Source organism: Varanus komodoensis, unplaced genomic scaffold (assembly GCF_004798865.1).
Source record: "Varanus komodoensis strain SLA01 unplaced genomic scaffold, ASM479886v1 scaffold86, whole genome shotgun sequence".
Lineage (NCBI taxonomy): Eukaryota > Metazoa > Chordata > Lepidosauria > Squamata > Varanidae > Varanus > Varanus komodoensis.
In genome coordinates this window covers 1,272,918-1,290,550 of record NW_025336554.1, presented here as the reverse complement: position 1 = coordinate 1,290,550, position 17,633 = coordinate 1,272,918, and the positions used below count along the sequence as shown (strand labels likewise).

At 45.1% G+C, this 17,633-nt stretch overlaps 1 protein-coding gene across 2 annotated transcripts; it reads right to left on the bottom strand.

The window, feature by feature from the left end:
• Positions 1-846: 846 nt before the first annotated feature.
• Positions 847-14,636, bottom strand: MFAP4 (microfibril associated protein 4). Of its 2 annotated transcripts, XM_044417058.1 has the most exons (7): positions 14,526-14,636; positions 9,930-9,998; positions 9,016-9,100; positions 5,483-5,646; positions 3,755-3,851; positions 3,142-3,324; positions 847-1,578 (listed from the first exon to the last, which is right to left on the bottom strand). In XM_044417058.1, exons 1-7 carry the CDS (start codon positions 14,529-14,531, stop codon positions 1,331-1,333), a joined length of 852 nt encoding a protein of 283 aa, XP_044272993.1. In that variant the 5' UTR covers positions 14,532-14,636; the 3' UTR covers positions 847-1,330. The 2 variants fall into 2 exon arrangements, with proteins under 2 accessions (XP_044272993.1, XP_044272994.1); XM_044417059.1 differs by lacking the exon at positions 9,930-9,998.
• Positions 14,637-17,633: the final 2,997 nt, after the last annotated feature.

Here is a 17,633-nt window from a genome sequence, read left to right as displayed (position 1 = left end):
ATTTTATCGTTCTCAAGTTGCAAGTTAATATAGCCAACTCTGCAAGCAACCCAAAATATAATGAAGACAACCTCTCCTCTCCGGCAAACCTGGGCACATATTCAACACACATTTAAATGGGTTTCAGACAAATTTAACTGTCTTCAGCTTGCCCATCGAGCAGAGGCTGGGCCAGTTGTTGCCCTCCAGATGTTTTGTGTGCAACCTCCATGACTGCCTATGCTGCTGATATAATCTTTATGACAAAACAGCTGGAAGGGCACACGTTCTTCATTTCTGCCCGAGAACTGTGGGAAATGTGCCCTTATGAGATGGTAGGACTTCCTTTGTTTATCTAGTCAGAGGTGGGAGGGCTGATGCTAGGCTTGGGTGGGCCCCCAACATGCAGCCACCAGTGCTGACTAGGCTGCCCCACAATATCTTCCGCTGCCAGATCTTACTCATGGTGCTCCGATGAACTTACCCAGTGGACAAATGCAGCAGTCGGTATGACCCTTCTCAGGACAGTGGAAGCCAACTATTTCCTGCACTGGGCAATGGACCCCTTGGTGTCAGTCATTCCCATGTGGGCATAGAAATGGTGGGTGCCCAGTTCTGGTGTGAGCCAAGTGCCTGCTGCTTCCCTTCTTCCAGCCAATTTTGTGGCCACCACAGCCAACCACAGGGGGAGAGGCTGGTTAGTGGAACCTGCAAGGGCATCAGTCATCTCTACTGGGTAGGCAATGCAACCTATTTCATGGGAGCAGAAGATTGGCAGGAGTAGTTGGGGTGGCACCAATGGACCCTCCTGATGATGCTGGGGTTGAGGGGGAGTAGACTTTTTCTACCTTGGGGGCACAATTCCCAAGATATAATCTGTCAGAGTATCTGAGCCAGGAATGAATGGGTAGAAACCAGCAGTGGGAAGAGTAGGCACCAAAATTGGGCAGAGCACCACCTTTTCTCTCTCCACCACCCCTCTTCCTTTCTGTCCCTTCCCACCCAAGCTGGTTGCCAGGGAAGAGTCAGATCACTGTCATCCAAGTTTTGAGCTAACTGCTTGCAGAGGGCTTTGGAAATTCGTCGGAGGACCAGACAGGTTGCCCTGTCCTTATCTAGATTCTGATTTTGCAGATGCAACAATTAAAAGGGTTTGAAACTGGCTTAAATGTGTGAGTGCAGACATGTTTCCCATGGCAACCCTGTCCCTTACTGAATCCATCCCAGAGCCAATTCCCTTTCCACCATATTGTTTTAAAAATAACAATAACAATTGGCAATCCATCCTAAATCCTGTTTCCAGAGACTGCTGGAGTGGGGACTGGGAAGAGGCCACCATCCAGGCTGGGTCTCAGACACGGCGTATTTTCATCTCGCTTCTCTTCAGGGAGTAGTAGAAGCCCTTCCACTGATACCAGTTAATGCCATTGGCATAGGAGAGGTGGGCTCCGCCTAGGTAGAAGCCATTGAGGTTGGAAAAATGGCAGCTCTTGAACCACCAGGCACCTGAAGAGAGGGCTGCGCAGTTCTGCACATAAAGGTCCTGGTCGCGGTCAAAGGTGGAGAACTTCTGGCCACTGTGGTAAGACAGCGAGTCACCTGACAGAAGGGCAAAGAGGGAAAAAGGACAAGTGTGATGATTTCAAAAGGCTGGTAGGATCTGACTTCAAGTGGATATCATTGCCATTCAAATTGCAAATGGCCAGCAAGCTGCGAACAGCCTGGAGAAATGGTAGCATCTTCCTACTGACATCCTGGCTTTCCCATGAGACACCCAGGCCCTCTGATGGCATAGGAGATGCACTGCAGGCTAATAGGAAAAGCCTGTAGAGACACCCTTGTTGCAAGGAGCTGCATGTCTGCATATTAGGCTTAGACCAAATGCCATCCCCACGAGAGACTCCATTTGATTCTATCAATGTGCCCTTTACTTGCAAATATGCAATCCTGGCTATTACAACACCCCACCCCAAAACGAAGCCCATTCAAAGTCATGTGGTGATGAGTTTCATCACTGCTTTGTTGTGCAGATCCTTTTTCTCAAGTAGAGCAACTAAGGAAGAAGCACAGAAGAAGAAAAAAATAAAGAGCCATGGGAGCAGTCTTGGAACCAGTGGATTGTGTATAATGGACACAAAACCTTGGGTTCATTGTAGAAGCAGGTGAGGAGGTAGAGGTTGGGGCTGGTGGACTCTGAATTACCTAACACATTTACTCCATCCCAGGGAGTACTGAACCTTTTTCTGTGCAAGGGCCCTACTTCATTTCCAAGAAGGGTACAATCGGATCAGAATGCCTATAAGCCTTGGAACCTGGAGGATTATGGACTGGGGAGCAGTGAGATCTCGGTTCTAGTCTCCACTTGACAACTTTGGGTCAGTCCCTGATTCTCAGCCTAACCTGCTTCACCAAGTTGGTGCTGTAAGCATAAAATGGAGCAGAGGCCTATGTAAGCTGCCTTGGGTTCCTCACAAGAGGAAAAAAGGCAAGGTATAAATGCAATGTGATCATCATCACCACCATCATTGTATGCAGGGCATGGGAAGCAGCTTGCCTGATCTCATCTCCCCACTCCTCCTACCCTATGTTTCTGCTAGAAAGCCAACTTTGACTGTCTAGCTGTGGCACTTCGCAGAGGACGGGAAGGAGGCTGGATGCTCCTCAGGATATGTCACACCCTGATAGACCAGCCTCTTCCTCTCCCCACTCCCTCTTTACTCCTTCTTCGAAGTCACTCTTATGACCTCGGAGAAGCAGCTGTCTGTAAGGAGGCTCCAAATGCACAATCCCTGCTTGAAGCTCATTCTACATCCTTGGATCTGAGAATCTGACAGCCATAGAATTCTCCTACTGCTGCCAGTAATGAAGCCTCTGGAGGGGCATTTCAACCTTTCAGAATGAAGAAAAAGCTGCACAAATGCCAAGAAATTACCCAATGATAAGGGAAGGGGGCATGACCATGTAGGGAATCCCAGAGGGTTGGATGTGACCCCTGGGCCAGAGGTTTTGAACCCCTGTTCTCATCCAAAAGTTCTCCTCCTAGTTTCAGACACAGAAAGTTATATTTGGGGTTAGAGAAAATATGTTTGGAGCTAGCACACGCTTCAGTTAAGGTGTAATTGCAGGAGGGGGGACTGGGCATCAGGAACTGGGGACTCTCACCTGCCCCTCCATCAGTAAAGCTGGACACATGTAGCGTGTAACCATCTTCCTCTGCACTGATCGCATTTGGTGAAATGGAGAAGTCAGAGAATTTGGCAAAGGCTGTGTTGTTCTCAAAGTCCTCCAGCTCCACACGTAGCTCATATTTCTGCTTAAGGGTCAGGAGATGGATATTTTGCAGCCCTGGGCCATGGGAAGAAACATGCATTAGGTACACGAGTTCTACAAAAAACTGTCTCTCTTCCCTTTTAGGAACTATGGTTTGTCTGATCCAGCAGTGTTTGACAGAGAAAAGCTGGCCAGACAGAGGATCTTGGCTGTACCTCCTGGCTGAGCATCATGAAAACACAACATTCACACTTAGCATTGGGATTGTCTGGGCCCAAGGACACATTTCAGCCACTTAAAGGAGAAACCCAAACATTTGGCATTCCAGAAAGTTCTGGCAAAGAACGATGTCTGGGTCAAGAGCTAGAAGGAAAGAAGAATAGGAAGAAGGCAGCCAGAAAAAGCCTGGGAAGAGAAAAATCGAAATCCTTTGTAGTTCAGCTTTTGTGGCCCAAGAAAGGAAGGAGAAAAAGAAGGGTGTTTCCCAGTACACATTTTTATTTACCCAGCCAATATTCGCCATCTGCTCTGCCGAAGCCAAATCTGTAGTCATTCCAACCCCGAAAGAAACTGACTGAACCATTGAAGCGCTTCTGGAAAACCTGGAAAACAGAGCCAAAATGGACAGGGGAAAAAGGTTGAAGGAGCATCTCTCATGAGTGGGAATCTTCCCAAGCAGCATTAGTGCATCACCAAAGAAGTCATGAATCCCCACAAGTGATGGTGGGGTTGCATGATGTAGACAGTGAACCTTCAGATGTACTCACAACTCTGCCTACTTAACATCTGCTATTTCCATCATTTATTTTATTCAAGGTCCTTGTATTCCACCTTTCCCTGCTGTAACATCCCTTACAATGGTGGCTAACAAAACAAGTAGCAAAACATGCATAAAACAGAACCAAGACAAATCTTAACAGTCCAATGTTAAGAAGTTCAGTGTTATTTTATGTGAAAATAGCAGCAGTAAAAGAATCATCTGACCTGCCACCTGGAACTGAATTGCTGACAGCAAAAACTGTGCACTGACTGTGTTTCCGGGGACTATATTTCAACAAAGGCCCTTTCTAACCGCTGATGCCATGTGCCTTGTCTCTGAAGCAAGGGTTTTTGATGTTACTTTCAAAGTACAGGCAGACTCATATGGAGAAAGGTAGTTCTCAGCCCAAAACTGTTTCAAGCTTTATACCTGGATGCAAATAGGAAGGCAGCCCAAGTACTTTTTCTTGCCAGTGAAATAAAATTCAGTAAAGCAAGTCCAAATTAAGAATGTGGCTTCTGTGTTTTGAGCCAGTTGATGTTCCTAGGTGGTCTTCAAGGCTGCTTCACATAAGACACTTTTCAGATGTTACCAGAGCATACAGCTAGGGGGAAGAGTGCTCTGGCCCCATCCATTGCTCAAAACTAGAGTAAGAACACCAGAAAGGTGTTTCTGTAAGCTGTTCTGAGGCTGCTGCAAAGGATGGCATATAAATGTTTTAATTAAATTTAAATTAAATTAAATTAAAAGGAAAGATCAGGCTGACTCAAACTGCAATTAAACACCCACTTACAGTGCAAAATGTTGCTCACATCATGAAAAACTAACCTTTTTCCCCTCCACTCCCCTTCCCTTGTGTGTCTTCTCTGCTGAATTTGCAAGCTTGATTTTTATTGATGTGCAACGCTTTGAGAGACAATAATTGTCCAAAAAGTGGGATAAAATGCAGCAAATGAAATACATTTCCCTCATCATGGCTGGTTATTTTTGCAACTAGTGCAGTAACAGATATTGGTGGAAGATGCATCATGCCAAAAATGCCTTCCCTTACATCATTTCTAACATGCTTCTCTTTGGCAGAGATGTTTCCTTTCTGAATAATGATTCACGCAGAATTTGCACTCAATGTAAAAGAGTATTTGCTCTTTTGCACCCATAGATCTGAGTGCCCAAATGTCATTCTGCATGCACTAATGATTGGGCATGCACACAAAGAGAAAAATTGATGAAGGATGGATGCTACAGTCCAAAGGGTCAAGAACAGGTCAATGGGCAAAAGGAGGGTGAGACAATTTCCACTGCAACTGTCCCCAAAGTGTTGCACTGTGATGCCTTCTGAAGCTAATGTGTGACCACAGTGTGACTGCTGAAGAAGCTAAGTGTTCCCAACTGGGACAGCTCGTCCCTGGAATCCCTAGTGCTTCCGCAAGGTGAATTCCCCTACACCCAAGCCCAGATTTGTTCTCTCATTACCGTCCATTTCCCATCATCGGTGGTCATGTCGCAGTACACAGGCACAGGGATGTTGGGGCCTGCTGGGTAAATGAGGTACACGCCGTCCGTCTCAGAGCCTTGGTCGTAAACATCTTCGCAGTCTAGTGGAAGGAGATCTTCTCTGCAGAGTTGTGGCTGCTGGGCTGCCCCCATGGAGGAAAACCACCCATGTTAACTAGGTATTGGTAAGCAGATGACTACTTAGGGTTGTTGATGTTTGCTCAAAGGGACCTAATAGTTAGAACAGAAGAAAGATGGGAGTCACTTTGTGTTGGCCTTTCTCTACCTGGTGCCTTCTAGTTGTTACGGACTACAGCTCTCATCAACCTCAGCCATGATGGCTAAGGGTCAGGTATGATAGCTGAGCTACAAAACATCTGGAAGACATCCAGCTAGGGAAGGTTGAACTGTGCTTTTGATGAAACACCTTTCCAGCAGAGGTGATGAAGGAGGAAGTGAAAGAATGAAAGAGAGCAGTTACCAATTTTGCAGAAAGAAAGACAAAGTAAATTGTGAGTTAGCTAAGTGTGAAGCAACTTGGGGTGAAATCTACATGATGGACGCACCTCTTTGTAGATTTCTGTGTGCAGTTTGCTAACAGTGAGAGAGGGGCCAAATCCTGTTACTCTGCATGCATTTCACTCTAAGGATGGAGTAGAATTTCAGAACAGAATTTCTGAATACTGTGTTTCTAGTGTTTTCCTCTCACCAAAAGATAACCAAAATCCATACTGATTTTGGAAGTGAGGTACATGACATAATATTATTCTAACCCCCCCCCCACCACACACACACTTTTCAGAGCAGTGCAGTGTTTCAGAGACAGCTTTATAAAGTATTGGTCCCATTTGGGGAGGAGAGTCCTGAAGAAAAATGGGTACCCAGATTACAGTGGAAATGAGGGCCAAAGAAAGCATTGCTACTTTAATGACTTAGCTGCTCTCATATTTCCACAGAGTAGATGCAGGGAGTAATTCATGCACATGGGCATTTGGGGGCCTCTGAAATTTCTGTTGCAAAATATTGAACCATAAGCTGTATACTCCTTTGTGCTGGGTCTTAATCCAGATCACTAATTCCTAGGGTGGAGGGGAAGGTTTGTTTTGGCCTTAAGTCTACTGATTTCAGTGGTTTTAGTGCAGTACATTGTGGATGGGATGTTTTCTACTGCCTGATTAGCAGCAAATGTACAAGCTGAGCATTGGAAAACAGGTGAGCATCCAGCCGGATGCCACTCATCTTTGATGTAGCATCAACACCTAAAAAGCATCTATTCATACCTGAGCTCTGCTTCCCCCATCCATCTCCCATAACTTTTCCAACAGCCACATGCAAAAGCAACAAGCCAAAGAAGACCTTTTCCATACACGGATCTATTCTAATTGTCAAACTGTTTTTATCCAGCACCCACCCAATCAGATGCAGGAGCATGAGGGGTGGTCTACCAACCGTTAAAGGGCCTACATGTTTATTTAAGCAAGTATCTGGTAGCACTCAGCCTATTAAAGAAACAGCTAAGCAAGCAAAACCCTAAATCAAAAAGCAGTCGGCAGTGATGACAAGCAGTGGCATACAGAATTTGGTGGCTGCTGTAAAACAGCTCCGTCTAGGTGATTTTCCTTATATGGGGAAGTGTCTGTCTGAGAAGCGACTCCCAGTGCACTTTGAGCAGCTTCATCCATGGCAAAGCAATGAAGAAAAATGCAGCCCTCCAATTGTCATGAATAAAATGAAGCCTCCTACCCACAGCCCCCTACTCAGGGCCTACCCATGGAGGACCATGGGAACACTAGATGTTACTTAACTGGTCCACTCATTTATCTTGCCACAAATCACGGGGCTGATAAATTTACACATTCCCCCCTCTGATCCCCCAATCTATCAGTTCCCCCCTCCCCACAAAGCAGGGAGTCTGATTTTCACCACTTGCTTGTCTAATCTCAATATTCATTATCCTTGGCATTGAGCTATACATTCTGAATCACCTTCCTCCTCCTCAGCTTCAGACTCTGAAATCTGTAGCTTGGAATGCTGCATTTTGGGAGAAGTAGGCACGGTCCCTACATAGATCAACATCAGAGGCCTTTCCCTGTACCTCTCCCATCATGAACATACAGGACAGGGCCTTTTCAGTTATGGCACCTAGGTGAATGAATGTTCTCCTGAAGAAGGCCCAACAATTGAGAAAAGCTGGCTGTTTGAAAGGCCTTTGGTATTAAATCAAACAGATTGCTCTTTAAAGCTGCCCTTGTCTTACTTTTGCTATCATGGTTTCTCTTCTTTGGTTGCATTTTGCATATTCTTCTTTCCCTTTCCTTTCCTTAAAAATACTTGTTCAATCATTGTCTCACTACTGCTCTGCACTGCAGCATTCTCAACTTTTCAAATAAATAAGCTAAATGTTACCCTGGCTTTTTGCATGCTCCATTAATGTGGGAATCACTTGACAAGTAATGGAATGGGGAGCACAGGTCCAGTGGTGCATTGCTTGGTCCAGGTTCAACTAAAAGGTTTCTAGGGCCCCAGAAAGCCACGTCCAATCACAATAAATGATACTAGATGCCTAATGGGAGTTAAGCAGTGTCAGAATCTGGATGGGAGACCTGAATTCTGAACTGAGAAGGGGGTGGTCTTCTAGACACATTCCAAATGCCCATCCTGATACAAGGCAGCTTTCCATGTATCCCAAGTCCTCCACAGCTGTGGTTTTCATAAGGACTCTGAGATAGACCTTCCCTGGGCCAGATGTTAACCCTCATAGGACTGGTCAAACACTGTCAAGTGACCATGGTCAAATGTGGACAAATATTTCCATGATGCAAAGAATGCTATTGACAGGGTTTATAAAGAAGAACAACCCAGAGAGTTCTTTTTAAGCCCTGGGTTGTCACAAATGTGGCATCGAGCACAAATGGTTTCAGCAGCAGCAACCCTTGAAGCACCCTTGCTTAGTGTAATCTGGGAACCAGGAATTCTGGCTTGTCAGGTGAAAGATACTCCAGCTTGTCTTTCCCTCCAGAAAAGTTAGTTTTGCTGGTTTGCAAAATATACAAAATAACTCACAGATGAAGCATCCCTGCTCATACTTGCAGTGGGAGCCATTTGGGAACACACACCAGCATATTGCCACATCCACAACAAGCCAGCATGTAAATTATCTATCTATCTATCTATCTATCTATCTATCTATCTATCTATCTACCTATCTACCTATCTACCTATCTACCTATCTATCTATCTATCTCCTGAGTGGTTCTCACCCTTGAACCATACCACTGTGTGTTGGCTTTCCCTTAGTGGGAGAGTTGTTCTCAACTGTAAACTTAAGGAAGTTATACCAAGTCAGACTACAAGTCCAACTAGCTCCATATTTTCTGTACCAATAGAAAGTTTCTAAGAGTTTGGAGAAGAGCCTCTCTAGATGGCAGGACCTGAACTCAGGACCTTTTCAACGCAAAGCATGAGTTTTTCCAATGAGCTACGGGAAGCAAAATGTCTGGGCAAGTGCTTACCCTGTTGATTGATGGCCTGTCCTTGTGAGGGTGGCAACTGGACAAGGAGAAGGAGCACCAGCGAGCTGGGCAGGAACACAGAAACCTGAGAGAGCCAGAAAGAAAGAATATGACAAACATGACAAGCAATTTTGGCAAACAATGGTGCAGAGAGGCCCCTTGCAGGGGCAGGACTCAACAGGCAAGGGTTCCAGCAATATATGTCATTCTTCATCAAGAGAAAAGAGAATGAAGAATGCCATTCCAGAAGCTGTTGTGTAGCATGTTAGTGATTATCTGCCTAGGCCTCATTTGGATCAGCCCAAAGCAAGCCCTTGGGCATCTTTGGTCATGGAAAATTATTTCATGATGCAAGCAACCACACATCAGACCTGTTGGTGCCTGAGATGGAAAATCCAAAGTGACATCCACTCTTGCACTCCTTAGTATGAGGCAAAACACAAGGCAAACTGTAGCACGGTATTGTTCTTCTATAGCTCACATTTAATCCTCTGGGACTTGCATGGGAAGACTTGGCAGTGTCTCATAAGCCCTCAATCAGATCTAGCACTAGGGTTTAACAAATCTGTTCTATCTTTGTTTTGTGGATTGTCAAGTATCTTTTGTTCTGTTATCCACTCATTGATGGAACAGAGTTGGCTTTTTTAGGGAAGTGCTAGAATTTTGTTCCACTTGTGCCAATGTGCATTAGTACAAGTGTAAGTTTGCATGAACAACCCCTTCACCCCAATATTAAACAATTTCACAATCCATGGAATCCATACGAACCACTCTGCTGCATAATCAGCAGGTTGGAGTCACAGAAAACCAAATTTATTTTAATTCACTGCAGATTTCTTCAGAATCCCAATACAGTGCTTTGCCACCCTCCATAATAATCAAAATCTGCTGCTTGAGTCAGGTAATGCACTTACATCTGACCCAATGGATAGCTCAGCAGGAGAGTCAGCAATGCCCAGAATATGCATGAGTTCTGTTGAATACTGCAAAGTTTACTAAAAAGAACAAGATTGGCATATTAAAGGAGAAGAAGATAAAAGGTTACAGAATACGGAGCTACATCAGGAGGGCCAAGACTTGAATATGAAGAGATGCTAGTTTTTTCACCCATCCCTAATCCTGTGCCTTCAACAATGCTTGATCTGCAAGCGGCATCTGATAACCTTTATGCTTAGGATGGAAGAACCCTCATAGGCTGATGCATCAAGTTAAAGGCACTTAAACAGGCCAGACTGTCTTTTATTTTCTGTTTGGTTGGCCATTATGAATGGGAAAGTCCAACACCATGACTGGTACTCACAGAGAACCAACAAACAAACACGAGGGGACTGGGATGGTTGTATTTCAACATAATACACAACTTCACTGAGAAAGGGCTCTTCCTGGAAATTCCCGTTCAATGAAATTGCTCTCATGACCCCAACCTCTCTGTCCAACAGGAGGGTGGAGAATTTCAAGAGGCCATTAGTGCTCAGCTGTGCGCATTACTGAATTTTGCAATTCACTGTCACAAGAAGTAGTGATGGTCACCAAAATGGATAACATTAAAAAGGAATAGTGTCCAAGGAGAAGTGTCAGCTGTCAGACGAGACAATACTGGGAATGCTACATGGACCTATAGACTGAGTTCCACCAGCATGACAACCCACCTTCAGCGGTTGAGTGTGGATTGAATGTGGGTTATTGAAGAACCACAGGTTGTCACTGAAACATGACTTATGCTGCCTGAAGATAAGAATATAAGAGCAGCCCTGCTCAATGAGATCAAGGGTCCATTATTCTGTTCACATAGGGGCAACCATTTGCCCATGGGCATAAATGCAATAGCACCTTCCTGCCCATGTTCCCCAGCAAGTGATGTGCATGGGCAAACTGCCTCTGACATGGGAGGTAGTTTTATGGCCTCAAGGACTCAGCCCTTTACTTATTTATTTATTTAAAACTTTTATATGCTGTCACTACATGCCTCGACATCTCGGGATGGCTCACAAAGGTACAATTAAAACAATAAAACAATAAAAAAATCCATAAAATTATTTAAAAACAAAAAACAAAAAGTGCTGTTAATGATAAAATATTACTTTTTAAAATAGCAAATAAAAAGGTTTTAACCTGGCACCAAAAAGAATATAAACTCAGTGCCAGGCGCACCTGTCCAGGAAGCGCATTCCATAATCCATAATTTATAGCCTCCTCCTTCATGAATGTATCCATTTCCTTTTAAAGGTGAACAAATTGGTGGCTATCACTACTTCTTGTGCAGGTGAATTCTATAGTTTAAATATGTGCTGTGTGAAAAAAAATTTAAAAAAATTATTGGTTCTGAACCTCATACCAATCAGCTTCATTTGATGATCCCCAGTTTTAGCTTTGAGAGAGGGAGAAAAAATCTTGCCTTGTCCAATTTCTCTGCCCCATTAAGAGTTTTGTACATGTATAGGGTGTCTTCCCTTACTCACCTATTTTGTGAGCTAAACAATCCCAGATCAACACCCAGATTCCCCAGGTTATATAAATTGCTCTACCCCTTGATAATTTTACACTACATTCTAAGAATGGCTTGCCCCACAGATTTGTATAAGGGTCATATGATACTGAGAATACTTTTCCTTATTATGCCACACATGGGAGCCACACTGGGCTGGCATCTTCAACAAGCTCACCACAACCTCAAGATGTGTTTCCTGGAGAATGGCCAGGCCAAGAGAGCAAAGCATGGTGAACAAACCAAGGGATTCCCTCCATGAGTTGCTTGTGGTTAAAAAGCTACAGCTTATTAGTGCAGCAAGGTTCAGACAACACCATAAACAACTCCTGGTTCAACAAGAACCGAAGTTCAACCCTTGAATGTGGGCTATTGTGCTGTCTGAACCCAGTTACAGTATGGCTTGGCAAAAGGCCAAGGGCTCCTTGGAAAATGTAAAGGCCAAAAATGCTTGCATACATTCTTTGATGTCTGATGTTCAGGTGGCGAGTGACACTGCTTATGGAAACCAAAAGGGCTTCAGACACTCACAAAAGGGGAGGTGTCAGCAGGTTAACCCAAGATCTTTAGAGGTGGTAACTCTAAAGGTGGGGGACACCCAGAAATATCCTGCTGAAGCCTGTGCATGTTCAGTCACCATGAAATGCAGACTTTTTGGATGGTGGGACAGGAATGCAATGGAGTGGGATACAAAATCACTTTGGAGGACCTGCTTTTAACTAATAAGAATCAAATTGTAGAATGGCTTCTCTGTCATTACACACTTTCTCTTTAAGGAACTCCTGAAAATCTACTTGAGCAATGACAAGATTCCCAGGAACACAGTTTGGATGAGGCCGCTTTATGTGGAAACATCTGCGTATGCCATTGTTTCACTTGGACATGAAATCTACCTTTGGCCTGCAGCCTGACATCCAGCAAGAACTTGGCAAAAGGACATTAGAACTAGCAGCCATGCCAATCTTGGCTAACACAGTCCCCTTTCCCCTCAGACTGAAACCTAAAATGGACATGGAAAAGTCATCTTATACTCCAAGTGCTTTGCATGGCTAACCATATTAATTCTTTATTTCTATGGCTGTTTTCAATTTTTTGAGCTATTTTGAATCCCCATCCACAGTGGAGGGTGTGGAGGAGCGGGAAAGAGAGAGATGCACAATGTCTGTTGAATAATTTAGTGCAAAACAGAAGTCTGCTTGCTTTGTAAAAGCAATGGATGCTATAAGGGCTTTGCTTCCATGACACAATCTTTGCTGAAAAGCAGCACAGCCACTGCTACTTTGATCTACCGCTGAGGGAACGGGAATTGTTTGGAAGGAAAAATCAAGGCCATAAAATCACAAGAATGCAGGCTGATTCAGCAGTATATCTCACTAACTTCAGCGGCATTTACTCCCAAGCGTGCTTAGGACTCAAGACAAAATATGATTTTGATGCACAGCTCTGCAAACATAGCCAAAAGCAATCTGAGCATGTTCAGAGTGCATTTTTGCCACCACAACGTAAACTGCAACCATCTACCCAGACAGCTAGTACTGGGATAAATATATTCCCGGTAGGAACACTTCCAGGTGTTCAATGAACAAGAGAAGTGGGGAACAGGAAGCATTCCCCCAGTTCCTTCTTCATGTGGTCGCTTGCATTAGCTTACATAATCTCCATGCACACAATTTCTGTGTGTGTAGGCATTTTGTGTGTGTTTGTAATTTGCACTCGGGAATCCAGATAGTGCAGACAGTCTGTGCAGACAAGAACTCTGGAAGTAAGGAGTGGGGATACCACTTTGCATGTACCATGCATCATGCCCCTCCATGCTTTCACAGAAGGTCTGAAGACATCTTTTACATTGTTCAGTATATTTGCCCACCTTCATCCTTTGCAATCTGTGGATCTCCTCTTCCTCCTTTCCTATTTTTAAAATGTATTTATTACACTTATATTCCACCTTTTAAAAAAAACCTCAAAGCAGATTACACCATGCTTTTCCTGCCCTCCATCTCATCCCCACAGCAACAACCTTGTGAAGTAGGGTGGACTAAGTCTTTGACTGGCCCAAAGTCACCATTGGCTCCATGGCTGAGTGGGGACTAGCATCTAGATCTCCTGAGTCCTATTCCCACACTCTTAACCACTATACCACACTGGCTCATATATTATCCCTACTTGTCCCTCCATCTCTTTCCCTTATTGAAAATAGAACTGGAAGAAATTTGGGACAGATTGCCCCCCCACCCCCAATTCCTTCTGAAGGTTTGCAAATCACCAAGAAGAGGGTCTTACATAATCAACCCTCCCACCACCATCCTCAGTCAACTCCCTGTAGTGCTGCACACCTTGGATCAGATCAGGGATTTTATTTGGTCCAAAATTAAAAATGCAACTACAAGATTGGCTTTTGATGCTGCACTGGTCCACTTAGAAACCATGCCCTAGGCTTGGTAGCAGTCAACCTGACATCCCAACCAGGCCCCTCCAGGTGTGACTACAATTCCCATTTTCCCCACCCAGAATAGGCAATGGTGGGAGTTGTGACTCAATGAAACATATGGAAGGCACCAGGTTGAAAAACACTCCTTTGGTCAGTTGGCTCAAACAAGCATTACAGGGACTTGGGAACTCAACTGCAGTGTAAATAAAGCCCAAGAGCCCTGCAGGATTTGATGGAAAGTCAGGTTAGGCCAGTGTCCTGTTTCCCTGCAGTGGCAAACCAGATGCCCCCAGAAACCCAAAGGCAGGCTCAATAGCATCTGGTCCTCAGAGGTATTGTACACCTACATCTGGAGACTCTATGTATTTACAGCTCCATCCTGCTCTCCAAGGTATCTCAAAAGCCCCTTTTGCAACAGTGCATCCCACCCATTAAATCCATGCAACAGTTGTGTCGCTCACTATTGGAGTGGGGCGCTGATTTCATGGGGTAAAGGGAAAGATACTCCGCAGTCCAACGCTGAGAACCAGAAGCAGAACTGGAGTCCACCCGCCATCCAAGGTAAGCGCATCCCCTCCCGTCGGACGAGCACATTACCTTCATGATCTCCGGAGGCTCCTCGCTTGCGAGTCCTGTTCCCCGGTTCACACGGGACTGGACAGACTGTCTTGAGGAGCTGCGGCTCCCCCCACCCACCCGCTTCCTCCCTTGCAGGGTCTGGCATGCAGCTGCACAGGTCGCCTGCCCACTCCTCCCACCCCACCGCCGGCCCACCAACCCCTCCCCCAGGCCAGCAATCAGAGGCGACGCTGGGGCTGCAGCCCAGAAGGAAGGAGCTGCTGGGGCGGGAAGCGGGGGAAATGTGCAAAAAAAGGAGCAGGGAGGCAGGAAATGAAAGTTGGGGAGAGGGGCGGGAAACGCGGAGCGAGCCAAGCGCTCGGAGGCTTTTCGGAGCTCTTGGCAAGACAATGCAGTTATTGTTCACCTTCTGCACGCACGTGCAACAGCCCCCGCCCCCACCGGTTTCTTTCTCCCCATCACTTTTTCGGATCCTCGGGAACCACGGCTATGAGGCGTCCGTCCCTGTGCATTTCCCCCCAAAAGCCGGGTCTCCTAGACGTGCTGAAAAGAAATCTAACTCTAAATCTTAAAAAAGACGAAACCGCACCATCTTTTGCAGCCGCGCCGCCAAACTTCAGTGGCAAGTCACGGCTGGTGTTCCTGAAAACGAGGAGAAAGCAGCCCCTTTTTTGCTGCTACAGCTTCAAATGTCGGTGGCCAATTTGGCGGGGGGGTGGGGGTGCCTTGCTTAGTGGTTAAAGCAGAAAGGCAGGGAACCAAGGCACCTGTACCTTTGAAAAGGACCTTGAAGTCAGTTGGAAAAGCAGGAGGCGTGGGTATTCTGAAAGAAGCATATAATCCGAAAGGTAACATATACCTGGAAGCCAGGATTTATGGGTTACTGTGTGCTGTTCAGGGCCAATAAAAAAGAATGGGGGGAAAAAGCTTAGGCAGCCTGGGACTTAGGATTCTAGAATACTTTGAAGGAGGAGTGTGGCCAAATAGTTAAAGGAGGAAACCTGGAAGCCAAGATTCCCAGTTTTGCTGAAACTATAGAAACCAAAATGCTGAAAGAGGAAGGTTGAATTCTTGAGTTCTGACCCTACCTTTGTAAAGGAAGCAAGTTTTATTAGTATTATTGTTATGTTGCATTTATATCCTGCCCTAATTCCTCTTGTGACGAACCCAAAGCAGCTTATATAGGTCCTCCACTGCATTTTATCCCCACAACAACAACCCTGTGAGGTGGGTTGGGCTGAGAGTGAGTGACTGGCCTGAAGTCACCCACTGAGGACTAGAACTGGGTCTCCCAAATCCCCAGACCACCCTCTCTGTTGGTATTTATTTCTCAGGAACTAAGGATGTTGCTTTATGCCAGGTCAGGCCAATATCTACTCTGGCAGTAGGTCTCCACAGTGTCAGGCCAAAATCCAGGAAAATCAGATGCATTCTTTTGGTAGGAGATTCGCTGTAACCTCCGCTGAACTGCCTCAAAGCATTGTTTACAATTAGTGTGCATAAGGCATCCATTTCAAGTCTTGGAGATTGGACAAGAGCCCAGTGAGTGGGTCCCCCACCTTTGGATCTCTTCACATTTTCCACCCACATATGGCATTGATTTATTTAAAGCATTCCTGTCACACCTTTCCATGTGCATCTGGAGGCTTAGGCTAAACATAAAAATGACAACACTGCCATGTATTGGCATTTCTTGCTGCAAGTATATTACAGCTTAATTATAGAGGTTCATTCAGAAGTAAGTTCAACTTTGTTGGAAGAGGTTTCAAGGTGTTTTCATGGAATCAAAGGATCAGAAGGTACCTTGGAGATCATGTAATCTAACTCTCTGCTCAGTGCAGGCTCTGAAGTTTAGTATACAACTACAGTACCCTGGAGAGATGGACAATTCAGACTCTGCTTAAATACCACCACTGAAGGGGAGCTTGGCACCACTGGAGGCAGCCTATTCCACTGCCAAATGGTCCTCACTGTTAAATGTTTCTCCTAATGAGTTGTGTGATCCTGTGGTTAGAAGGTTAGACTGGGACTTAGGAGATCTTGGTTCTTGTCTCCAAACAGTTATGAAGCTTGCTGGACGATTATGGGCCAGTCCCTGACTCAACAAGGTGGTTGTGAGGATAAAATGGAGAGGAGGAGGACCAGGTCAGCTGCCTTAGGTTCCTTGCAAGAAGCAAAATTGTGGGATAAAAATGAAATAATAGAAATACAATCCCCAGCATACTAATAGCATAATTATAATGTTTAGCTGAATCTGCTTCCTGGCGACTCCCAAACATTGATTCTAGTCTTGTCCTATGGAATGACATGCAACACATTCTCTTCTGCATGACAGTCATTTAAATCTTACCCTAACCCTAGCCCTGTCTTGGAAGACTTTTCTCATGTCTTTTCTTAATATTTTCTTCTTCAGAATGCCCTTGTTAAAATGCAGATTGCTGCAATATAGTAATTCTTCTCTAATGGCTGCCCATTGGCATCACTATTCCACCCTGCACTCTGGCCAATGAAGATTCCAGGAGCATGTTGGGAAATGAAGTAATGGTGGAAGTTGGCTGGGAAAAGAGAAGCAGCAGGGTGATCGTACTCCAAGTTTTATTGTTATCACCACCCACTCAAACTACTGAAAAACATCTAATTTGCCACCTTTAAGAGCTCAATTGCAGAGAAGTAAGGCTAGAGAAAGTGACCTTGCAGAAATGCTGTGAAATATTAATCATAATTATAATAATGATATTTTTGTGGCACAGTAGCAGGTGGCGCAGTGGTTCAAACTGCTGTGCTGCTGGGCTGGTGGATTAAAAGGTCGCCGGTTCAAATCTGCACAATGGGGTGAGTTCCCTTTGCTCCGTCCCAGCTCCTGCCAACCTTGCAGTTCGAAAGCATGCAAATGCAAGTAGATAAAAAGGTACCACTTCGGTGGGCAGGTAACAGCATTCTGTGCACTTTGGTGTTTAGTCATGCCGGCCACATGACCACGGAGACTGTCTGTGGACAAACGCTGGCTCCCTCGGCTAGGAAACGGAGATGAGCACCATCCCCTAGAGTCAGGCATGACTGGACTTAATGTCAAGGGGAAACGTTTACCTTTAGCAGTTCTTGTAATATACATTTTGGGAGCTGCCA

Bases quoted from the DNA above. Each gene is read 5' to 3' on its own strand.
- MFAP4 (XM_044417058.1), bottom strand. The intron at 9,101-9,929 runs GTAAGTGCATTA...TGGCTCTCTCAG, and splicing joins AGCTATCCATTGGGTCAGAT to GTTTCTGTGTTCCTGCCCAG. The intron at 3,852-5,482 runs GTAATGAGAGAA...TCTGTTTTCCAG, and splicing joins CCGATGATGGGAAATGGACG to GTTTTCCAGAAGCGCTTCAA.